The sequence below is a fragment of the Rhamphochromis sp. 'chilingali' genome (assembly GCF_963969265.1).
Source record: "Rhamphochromis sp. 'chilingali' genome assembly, chromosome: 13".
In the NCBI taxonomy this organism is placed as follows: Eukaryota; Metazoa; Chordata; class Actinopteri; order Cichliformes; family Cichlidae; genus Rhamphochromis; species Rhamphochromis sp. 'chilingali'.
This window is the reverse complement of record NC_137940.1, coordinates 24,647,678-24,659,775: the sequence shown is the minus strand read 5'-3', so window position 1 is coordinate 24,659,775 and position 12,098 is coordinate 24,647,678. Positions and strand designations below refer to the sequence as shown.

Here is a 12,098-nt window from a genome sequence, read left to right as displayed (position 1 = left end):
GAGGCTGCACACTTTGAGAGGCAGCATTTACCTTCTCATCTCCAATCAGGGGATTTGAGCTCTCCTAATCCCTTGTGGAATCTACCTCAGCAGGCAGGAGCTGAGTGGGGAGGAAGCCTGTGCGGTCAAAGTACTTTTGACTAAACTTAAACATTCATATCTGCGGATCTCACTTGCTGAGATAGCATATCGAGGGTAATGCTTAACTAAAAAATCATGGTTTGTTTAGCCAGATATCCCATTAATCACTGCAGTTAAGCAGTTAATGTTTATAATGTTGTTTTTCGGCTGCCTACTGTGCATTTAAAGAAGCACAGTCATTAAAATGCACAGATTCTTATTAAAGAAAAGGTCAGGGATTTGAAACTGACGTCATATTTTTATGCAGCAGACACACAAGTTCATTACCTTGCATTCAGTCCCACGAGGAGTTACTGGTGACTTCAAAAGTAGAGTGGAACGAAAATATCCGTGATGCTGACTTGGATGAAAGAAGCATGACTTTTACAGCGATATATACAAGACCGGCCTGCATGACCCTCCCACTCAGTGGAATTATTTACAAAGTAGCCTTTCTTACTCCCAACCAGTGTGGATCATAATGTGTTCATTATTGCAATGAAGGCACAGGGTGAGAACTGTGAATAGAAAATCCTGTTCAGAATGTGAAAAATGCTTTTGTACCCATTCGTTTGTTGTTGCGCTTCAGATTTACAATTTGCTGTATAAAGTGCACGTATTTGATCAGAAATAACTATTACTGATGTTTGGAAATGTGTCGAAAAAAATATAATTATGTTTTACCAGATGCCTCTATAACTTTGCTTATTTTCTGCCATCTAATAGTGGTATAGATGTGGCTACTCCTAATAATCATGGCTTTGAATAATCTGTGTATGTGGATGTAATCACTGTGACTGCTCCTAATGCTTTATTTCCATCTGTTTTTCTGCTTCGGGATTTGTGTGACATCAGTGAGAGTGAATAACTTAATATGGCACACAACTCTTGCTGTGAGCACAGAAACTCCACCCACACACTGTTTGAGCCATTTGTTTGCAAAGGACAGCCAATCAGACTAGAACAGCTTTAAAAACTTACAGGCCTTAAGCAGTAAGGAGCTTGATTTAGACAGAGGATGAACTGACCTCTTAGGGACTCCTTTAAAGCTTAAACTGAGTACAAGAATAAAGATACGGTGCTAAAAGGGAGTATAATAGCTTTGATGCTTTGTTAATTTTTTTTAAACAAAGATTTAATGTTTCATGCAAAAAAAGAGAGAGAAAGACAGAAGTTTGTTTGTTTTTTGTTTTGTTTTGTTTTGTTTTTTTGGCTGTAAAAAGAGTGGAAACATCTGGGGAAAAGAAAACAGCTGATACTAGTCAAAGACAACAAGACAGGGAGGTAAACTAAAAAAGAGCTGAGGCTCAAAATACAAGAGAATATGTTAAGGTTCAGAAATATTGGGATGGACACCAGAGGAAAAACCCACAATAACAACACTGGTCCGGTCGGGTTGAGTCAAACGATGATTTAATGATCACACACGTGGGAGATGGACACTGTATGCAGACAGTCTCAGATCTCATCTCAAAAAACACATCACCATAGTTTTATGAAATCAGGGTATTAGAACGCCCCCTCATGCGTAGTGACAGGTGTAATACAATCAATGTTGACAATTTTATTTAACACAAAGAATAACATTGTCTCCTTCCCGAGGGCAGACGCTGACTGCCCCCGTCTCCTGGAACCGTCTGTACCCTGCTAAGACACAACATGGCAGCTACAAGGACTCTTTCATTTGTTAAGACCATCAGTGTGTATTGCTCTAAATCAAGTCTATAATATTAAATGAATATTGCTGGATCAGCTACTTCTACTTCAAACATATTAAAACATGACTAAGCACAAAATCATCAAGAATAACATCTTATAAGTGCTGTGTAAGCGCGTGCGGCCTTCCAAGCTCAAAGCCTTTGCCCTCCATAGATCAGCCAGACTCGCGCTGGCTGTAGCTTTTAACCTTTAATTACCTTGAGCACAACTCTAGAAAAAGCAACAAACTGCAATGTGTATGGAATGATCATGGTTACATCTGCAATGGAAAATCATGTTATTATTCTGGTACCTGTAAGAAAAAGATCAAACTGAAATTATAGCCATCACTGTAAATGCAAAGAATAATGTAAGATCAAAAACTTCAATTTATGCTTAATGCAAAGCTGGTTATATACTTCTAATGAATTAATAATGCCATATTAAAATATTAAATGATAATGAGAAAAACATCCCCTCCTTATTCTACAATTCCCTCTGTTGACCTCTGGAGAATCCAGAGGTCACAAACAGTTGTGTCCCTCCTTGGCCTACACATTCAGTTCCACATGCATCCTTGGCATCATTGACATTGGAGTAATGACTCCAGGGTCCACTGCCCTCACAGACATACTTACAAACATTCTTCTGGCACAAGGGATGAGACAACAACAAATAACCATAATACCCACCACAACAGACAAAGAAAACATGACCGAAGCGATGACCCCCTTCCACCGTCCGAACACTCAGGTCAGCCAGCCTTCCAACGGATTACCAACACCGGAGTGATCATGCATAGTTTCAGAAAGGCTCTTTAGGCCCTCCAGAGCCTTGGTTACCGACACATTTGGAGCAGTCTTGTTTGGAATAAAATTACAACACTGATCGGCCAATATAGGACAAACGCCCCCTTTTTGTCCGCTAACGACATGTCAAGGGCCATTCTATTCTGCGCTCCCATTAACGAGGTCGGACCCACCTGCTCCGCCAACCCCTCCATGCCGTCTCTGGTGAGGTTAGAGAGCCTCAGTACATTATAGTGAACAGAATTAATCCTATCTACATTCTTGTGTTCTTAACCCTTTTGGATCAACCCCCGCTATTTCCACCCCCAGAACCAAATACATAGATTGTTTGCGGTGCCAATTCCCCAATGATAAAGTTAACGCGTTTCCAGAGGGGCTGAAATCCCTCTGTAGTTTAAGCCCGTTTTCTGGTCCTGATTCTAACGGTTCCCAATTTTGCCCAGTGTAACCCCTTACCTGGTCCCAATTACGGCACCAGCTGTCATAAGGACGATTTCCCCTCTCGCAGTGCGTACTCACTGAATAATCCCAACAGACCCACACATTGTATCCCCTCCAAGCACTGCCGACGTCCCTGCAATTAACAACATCACACAGATCAAACGTAAAGGAAGTTGTGGCGCCAATAACATAATCTAATTCTAAACCACCATATGTGCTGAGACACTCATCCTTTTTACCAGAGACCTCGCGCTTCACTCTTGCCCGCAGCTTTAAATCACTATAGATCACGCGTGATGTAATTGGTGTATCAAACAACGCCGGACTGGCATGGCCTCCGTGCTCAGACTGGTTTCCCGGGTCGGTCTGCAACAAACAAATCAAAAAACAAATAGCCATGATTAGCAACATAGTTGACATCAAACTCATAATAATTTTGAACATTGTGATGGCCTTTGAAACTCTTCTTTCATCACCAGTGTCTAATTGTTGTGATGGCATGGTGGTATGTGAATGTTATGGTGTAGTAAAAAGTTCAAAGCCCTTTATCAGAGCCTCTCTCTTGTTTTTGGTGTTCAGTGTGGTACCGCTCCTTTTCGTTGGCGCGGCGATCTCCTCCTTGGCTGCTCTTCTTTCTTCGACCTTCTGGGTAGACTACCGGTCGGCCCGTTACACAGGTGTGAGGGATTATTCTGCCGCTCAATTTCACCTGCGTTGGGTTGAGATTGATCCTTCCCCACCAAGCCCTCGTGCGCGGCTGCGCACTGCGTCCAGTGATACCAGGTGTCGCCTTTCCCCTTCAGTTGGACCGCTGTCGCCGTCCGAGCCGATACCTCACATGGACCAGTCCAGCGAGGCTCCTTCCACTTTCGTTTGATGACTCTCAGCCACACTGTTTTCGCGTCCGGGACCTCTCCTTCTCCTGTGGGCCCTTCACCAGCCGCCTGTTTTGTGAAACTGGACACTAGCGCCTTTAGCTCGTTCCAGTAGTCTGCGTGGGACCGGTTCCCCTTTTCGTCCCGTTCAACCGAGCCCACCGTCCAAGGTGTCGGAAACTGTCTCCCGGTTTGCAGCTCGTATGGTGTAAAACCTGTGGATTGATTAGCAGAACATCTTATGGTCATCAACGCAACCGGCAGGGCTGCGACCCAATTTAGCCCTGTTTGCGCGCAGATTTTTGCCAATTTGTTTTTCAAATTTAGGTTCATTCTTTCTACTTTCCCCTGAGACTGAGGATGATAGACCGTTCCAAATTTATGCTGGACGCCCAACATTTTTCGACTTTTTCCAAATCTTGATTTTTAAAATGGGTTCCATTATCTGATCTAATTCTTTTCGGGAACCCATGACGGGGAATGTAATGATTGATTAAACACTTAACGACAGTCTTAGCATCCTCCTTTTTTGTAGCCCAGGCCTCTGGCCAGCCGGTCAGAGCATCAACACACTAACAAATATCTTACACCGCCCGGCCCGGAATCAATCATATCAGTAAAATCAATAACAATCTCCTCTCCCGGCCTCTCAGGGGGCCGAAACTTACCCACTTCCGGTTTTACTGCTGGCTTAGGATTGTGTGCCCCACAGATTAAGCTCATCCTGGCCTTCTCTCTTATCATTCCTCGCAGCTCAGGATGCCACCAATGACACAAATTTCTTTCCATCTGGGCTCTCCCCACGTGGGCAAGTCCGTGGGCTTCATCCACCTTCTGTTCTGCCATTTTGGCTGTCAGCACGGGGCGCCCGTCTGGCCCCCTCCACAAATGTCCATCCTGCCAGGCTCCTTTGTTTTTCCACACCCCCTTTTCCTCTGGGGATGCCTCCTCCTGGGCCTGTTTGACTTCCTCAATCAGATCAACAGATATCTCCTCTTCTGGAGTTACCTGTATCATTTGTCTCCGTCCTTTGTAGCCTGCGGCCTCCTTTGCGGCTTCGTCTGCTCTCTGGTTTCCTTTTTCCACCATGCTGGTTCCTTGGGAGTGAGCTTTGCATTTTATAATGCTCACCTCCTCTGGGTCAGCCAAGGCCTTTTCTAGTTCCTCCATTTCATGTTTGTGGGAAATAGGTGCATTGGTTGCTGTTCTGAATCCTGCTCTTTTCCACTGAGGCAGCTCCACATGCGCTGCTCCAAACGCATATGCCGAATCGGTGTAGATGTTCACTCTCCTGTTCTTGGCTAGTCTCAAAGCTCGAGCTAAGGCTATCACTTCAGCTCTCTGGGCCGACTGCTTTCCCTCAATCCTTCCTGACTCTCTGACCTGATAATCTCCTTCTACTCTGCAAACCACCGCATACCCTGCTTTCAGTCCTCCTTCGTCTCGGTGGCAACATCCATCGGTGAACCAGTCCTCAGCTCCCGGTATGGGTTCGGCCTTCAGGTCCTCTCTAATCTTTTCCTCAATCTGTGCTCTTTTGGCGCAGTCATGTGGTTCCCCTACACCCATTAAATCTGCCATGTTAATTCCTTCATGTGTGAATGTCAAATTTGGGGCCTCTAAGACTTTGCTCAGTCTCTGTTGTGCCCGTGGTGACATACAAAATGCTTGTGAATTCACGTATGCCACTATGCTATGTGTAATGAGTATTTTTAGTGGGTGTTCTCTCACTACATGTGCTGTTTTTTGGATAATTCTAGCGACCCCTGCTGCATGTTGTGCGCATGTAGGATGCTTTGCTTCTGTTGGATGTAGTTTTACACTTACATACATGAGCACATCTTTACCCCCCCCTTTTTTCTGAAACAACACTCCATTTACAATTGAGTTTGTCTCAGAAACATCCAAATAGAATGGCTCATCATAATTGGGTGTGGCTAAATCTGAGGCCCTTGACAAATCCTGTTTTACCCTAATAAATGCGGCTTCAGCTTCAGGCGTCCAAGGCAACTCAACCTTAAAGTTTCGAACACCAACTTGCTTCATTAGGCCCCTTAAAGGGGCAGTTTTACCTGCATAATCCGGAATGAACTGCCTGCTGTAACCTGTTAAACCAAGAAAAGAAAGCATTTCTCTCACAGTTCGCGGTTTTGGGTGTGTCAAAATTTGGTCTCTGTGTGTGTTCATCAAACCCACTGATTTGTGTGCGATTACCCGGCCCAAAAAGGTCACTTCAGGGCGAACTAACTGCAGCTTGTCTTTACTTACTTTAAAGCCACATTCCGCCAAGCTATTCAACACAACGAACGACGCCGCTGTACAATCCGCTGCTGACGGGGCTGCAATGAGAAGATCATCAACATATTGTATTAATGTACAATCATTAGGCAAATTACATGACGACAGGGCTTCTTTAAGCACCTTATTGAAAATGCCTGGAGAAAGTGCAAAGCCTTGTGGCAACCGTGTGTATCTGAGTTGTTGGCCTCTGTATGTGAATGAAAAAATGTCTCTGAATGACTCATGCAGAGGAAGACAAAAGAATGCATTTGCCAGGTCAACACACGTGAACCACTTTTGGTCACATGTGATAGCTGATAAAGCTGTGTACGGATTTGGTACCGGTGCAGTAGTAGAGAGCAATATTTCATTAATGGCTCTCAAATCATGTGCCATACGGTATTTTCCTGTTCCATGTTTCTCCACTGGTAGAATTGGTGTGTTCCACAGTGAGTGAGAGGGCTCTAACACCCCGGCCCTTAGCAGGCCTTCTATTGTTTCTGTAATTCCTGCCTCTGCTTCAGGTTTGTGTTTATACTGTGGTCTATTGATTGGTGTGTGTGACTTGAGCTGGAACAAGACAGGAGGACACTTAGCTAGGCCAACATCCGTGGGCCCTTTTGACCATAGACTGTCAGGCAGATTCGACAGTCCAGCAACTGCGTGAGGATGATCTACACACTCCTCACCATGTGTTTTTGAAATTTATTTATGTTCCAAAATCACTGTACCCTCACAGGCACAAGTTATGCGATAGGTTTTACAATTTGGAGCATAAGATAAGTTAGGAACTTGGGTTCTTTGCCACCCTGTGTCGTCCAGTGCTTGCCTGACCATTGGACCTAGATCACCTGCACCATGACCTTGGTGGACCGCCAATGTAATGTGAGGGGTTGAACTTTCTTCCACATTGTACCAAGGCAGTTGTTCGTCAGTTAATTTCACAGCCGCGGCTACACCTTCTGGTCCAATGTAGATGTCATGTGTTTGCACATTCCACGTCTGACCCTCAAGATCAGATTGAAATAATTCACGATAGGTGTCGTCATTCTCTTTATCATAAAACAGGGTAACGTGGTAAGGGTCGCGCGGAGGGGAGTAAACTGCCAAGCTCATTATCCAGGGTCTCCACAGCTGAAATTGCCTCAGAACATCCTCTTTCACTAGTCTCCCCCAGTAGATATTGACTTTCGCTCTTTCACAGTCTTGAAGCAGATATTGAGTCTTTGAACTTGTTCCCAGGCACGGAAAATGCTGGCCCCCTGGCAGAGTCACAGATAATCCATCTGCTGAACATGTGATTGTGGCGCCCAACTTCACGAGCAGGTCCCTGCCCATAAGATTTACTGGCGCTTGCGATGACACCACATAGTTGTGTTTCAAAGTCTGCTTGCCCAGCTTTGTCAAAGCTGGGTCGGTCACTGGCAGAGTTGTCGGGATCCCGGAAATACACACCACGTTCGCTGTGTGGCAGGACAACGTAGCACTGTCTGGTGCTGCTCTCAAAGTTGAATATGTTGCTCCAGTGTCTACTAAGAAGGGCAATTCTGTCCCTTCTACAGTCATTGACAGCATGGGATGTGCCATCACCATACTGTTTGGTCCCTCCGGGTCCCTTCAGTACTGGTCCTCCCTCCAGTCAGCCACTGGATACTGCGCGGCTGGTGCTGCACTCGGGTTTGGGGCCTGATATGCTCCCCTAGAGCCATCTCTTGCTCTCGGAGCTCCACGTGCCTGGGATTGGTAGTTTCGTCTTTGATAGTTCTGACGACGTTCTGGGCAATATTTGCTCCAATGACCCTCTGCTCCACACCTCCAACAGACATTCCAAGGCACACTGCTGAGATTCCCCGTGTCACGAGCTCTTTGTACTCCCTCCGCTGAGCCACCACGCCCTCTGTACGATCCACCGGTTCCCCAATTCCCTGTGGGTTGGTTCTGCCTTGGTGCATTGGCGGGCCATCCGTCATTAGTGCAGGGAGCCGGGCCACTGTCTGGCCATTCAGGCCCAGGACCAGGCTGGGTCGCAACTATCATCATTTTTTCTGTTTTTTCTTTTTCCTCTTTTTTCTTTTCGCAGGCTTTGTTTCTGGCCTCCGCCAACTGTAGTTTGAGTAGAGACGCTTGTGCCTCCTCCAACTCTTTTTTCTGCTTGTTCGCCCTGTCCTGCTCCAGCTGCAAACGATGTGAGACGTGTCTTTCCCACTGCACCGAATCTGCTACGGCAAAATCTGGGTTTTTCTGTAGATCCTCCATGACCTGGTTTGGCAGCCCTGCCAGCACCGCTGAGCGAACCCACGCCCGATGCTCACCTTCTCTACCCGGATGGGTACCTGTTTCTAACAACCACTGATCTCTGGCTTTTTCTAAAAACTCTCTAGGTGTGTTTTGGGGGTCCCAAATTATTTTAGGTATGGCTCCTGTGTTAGGGGTTGGGTACTTTTCACGGACTGCGTCAGACAAAGCACATTGCACTTCATGATAAGGCAAATCATTTGCATGGCGAGTTGTGCGAGCTATAGCCTCTACATCTGCTAGCCCACCACCGAGCATACACCGCGCAGAAATGGCGCGAAAATCACCAATCGCAAGCTCCTCTCCTTCTGTTAGTCTGCCTAATTCACGCAACCACCTTGCTCCTTATAATGAGTGCCTGCAGCTTTTTCTGCTTTGGTCACAGTTTTACACTGTCCCAATTTTCTCTTGCCTTTTGAATTCTTAAAAATAGGCCTCCTCTGTCCCTGCTCTTTTTTCACCTGTCTTGACCTAAAATTCCTGGCTATACTTGGTTCTGACGTGACTCCTCCTCTGTGGTTATCTTCATCATCTTCTTCCTCCTCTGTGGTAGATGAGTCATTGTCGCTCTCCTCTTCTGCCATGCTTTTGGTCATTTTGTCCTTTACGGTCTTCAGCGTATTTAATACTTCCAATAGCCCTTGCGGGGCTTCAAGCATTCGTCCGAATACTTCTCCTGCCCATGTGTCTGACTTGGCCATTGCTTTGGAATGTTTTGACCTGGTTTGGGCCTGCTCTTCTCTTGCTGGTGTTGGCAGCCCAATGAAAGCCGGTTGTGCCATCCTTTCCACCGGTGAAATCATTTCCTCGTTTGTTGGGGTCCAATCCGCTTCTCCAGTCTGGTCTGACAGGCTCTCTCTTGATGCTTCGGCTTTTGGCCTGTCTCCTCTCTCATGTGAACTAGAAGGCAAAGGCAAGCCTTCCTCTGCGGCTGATATTATCTCTTTCCCTTCCCCACTCAGGGACTGACATTTAACTGTCATAGGCCCTTCATTATGAAACACCCGTTGTGCTCTGGTGTATTCAACATCAGCTACTCCTCCCACAACCGCTGCCGTCTGTTCATCTGGGCCCTGAACTTGTCCTCCTCTGAGGGTCATTACAGGCCTGACATGTTGTCGTCCTACGGCATTAGATGTTAATGTGGCCCAAGTAAGTATCTCTGCTGTGTGATACTTGTTAGCATCTCCTGGTTTTGGAATCCAGTTGTTCATTTGGTCTTCCAGCTTCTTATTTTGCTCTTTCAGTTGTTTCAAAGCCTCCATTATGCTTTCCATATCTTCTGTTTCCGCTGTGTCATCCTCCTCCATCCAGGAAGATGCTCCGTTCCACAAGAACATCCACTTGCAACACTTTGCATGAGTTTGCTGTAGTTTCTTGAGTTGTTGGTTAATTCTCCAGTTAATTGAACTTTTCTCTGCCTCGGTTTGCAGTTGTTCCAGTTGCTGCTCACATCTCTCTCCTTCTATTTTGAGCACAAGACTTAGGGCTATTTTGTCATCCAGCCCTCTCTGTTGGGAATCAATAAGCTTGTTTAGCTCAGCTTCCATTGCTTTGCATTCCTTCTCAGCTAACTTTGATGATCCAGGGCAAGCTAAGCGAATAGCTCTTTTTATCTGTTCCTGCTGCTCCCTCAGAGGCTTATAGCCTCTGTGCCCAGTAGGTGTCGTGCTCGGGCCGTCAGCCATTATCCTAGAACACAAGCTTACCTCCCTTTTTTGTGACGTTATACGGCTCCTCCTTCTGGATCACTCCGCAATGTCTGCCTGTTAGCTTTCAGAATTACTTTCGCTCCTCCAAGGGTCACTGTCTCCTTATGATCTGCTTGGTAAGACACACAGCCAACGCAGTGTGTCAAGTCTTAACCAAGCCTCTTTCAATATTCGCTTTTAATGACCACTTTTCACTCTGTAATATAAATGTTATAAACTCATACACACTACATATTGACCTCGGGGCACAAAACAATAACACAGCTCGAATTCATTCACACAGCCTTAAATTTTTTCACAGAAAATTGCCCCAAAGCAATATCATGTTTGCTCACAGAGTGACAAATTCACCGTGTTCTACCGTAGCATAGGCAAAGTGAGCCGCATCTGTAGGCACCCAATTTGGATCATTTTCATTCTCAGTTATCTCCTTTAAGCCTCGAAATAGGAGAAGACAACGTTGCACATAGGCATTTAATTCATGCATCTCAATCTCAGACCACACTGTCATCTCATAAGGTGCATCACCTTCATGTGCAACAATGTGACACTCACAGCCGACCCCCAGCACACCCTCCATTTCAGTAATTTTTATACAACAAGTGATAGAATGCAGCGCTGCCATGTTTGCTTATATTTTATATAACTAGGAAATTATCTGTGTTAAATGGGACTGTTTAATGCATGGGACACAATATAATCATTTATTGTTGAAGGGACAAATGTCAAAGGGGTTCTAACAGGTCCACTTTATTGCGTGCTCATAAATTTTGTTATCTGGGTCACTCACCCAATGTGCTTTATTGTTTGAAATTATTAATTATGTCACGCTTATTAGTGGCTCATATTTATTTACGGCCTATGTTTGAACTTGACAACAAAGGCAGAGCATCATTTCATCCTTTCAGTGTGAAACACTCCACTTTCTCTGTGTCATGGCAGCTCAGAAAACTTCATGAACTTTACTTGCTCAAAATATAGCTTTAAATCAGTTATGCTATCAGTATAAAATGTTTAGGATTTAATTAAATTATTTTCAATTGACTTACAGCAGCTTACTCTGATCTAGGAACGCTCTCTTATCCTCCTCAAAAACTGAAGTTACTCAGTCTTAAATGCTTTTTACATTACATAAATCAACTGTGATTAACTAATAACCTTCTAGTGATTCCCACTTGGTTTAAAACATTCAAAAGCCTTCTAGGGACCTATTCTGATCATAACCTATGTGTGTGTAAGCTTGTTTGCACTTAACCCTCTGCACTCAAGGCATTTACTACACTTTATCAGTCCGGACAGTCACGCCGAATGAAGCTTCTGACCTTCAAAGGCCGAGTGCCAACTCATTATAAGCACATTTGCAAGGTGTGTCTGAAAATTATTTAAACCACTCTTTTTAAATCAAAAACTATTTACATCGTTATAACATCAAAACCAGCAGCATATTTACAAACTTTCAGCAATAAAAAGCCTTCTGCTTATAAGGCTCACACACCCTCTGTGCAGGAAGTGAAAAGCTCCGTTCTCCTCCCTTGCAAATGCAGCTCATTTGCCTGTTCACACCGTCTAAAAATAGCTCTCAGCGCTGCAGCTGCGCTCTCATCACACACAGGGTCACACAAAGCTCAGATAGAATTCTATTCACAAAAGACGTCTTATATTTACAATCACTGACAGGCCTGACAGATTCAGCACCTAACAAATTTCGACAAATTTAAGTTAACGGGTCCAACCGAAGAAAGCTTCACTTTTTTGTAATCAATTAACCAGTATCTGTTTCCTCCAGAACAGCCTATGGCCTGATTTCTAAAATCCCTAACTCAATTTAACTTTGTCCAAACAAGCACATGACACCGTTTTAAACGGTG

At 44.9% G+C, this 12,098-nt stretch overlaps 1 protein-coding gene across 1 annotated transcript; it reads right to left on the bottom strand.

The window, feature by feature from the left end:
• Positions 1 to 1,956: 1,956 nt before the first annotated feature.
• Positions 1,957 to 5,524, bottom strand: LOC308408771 (uncharacterized protein; the record flags this gene model as incomplete). Its single annotated transcript, XM_080901183.1, has 3 exons — positions 1,957 to 3,434; positions 3,778 to 4,158; positions 4,612 to 5,524. The coding sequence occupies 3 exons, from the start codon at positions 5,522 to 5,524 to the stop codon at positions 3,412 to 3,414; spliced, it is 1,317 nt and encodes a 438-aa protein (XP_080757309.1). The 3' UTR covers positions 1,957 to 3,411.
• Positions 5,525 to 12,098: the final 6,574 nt, after the last annotated feature.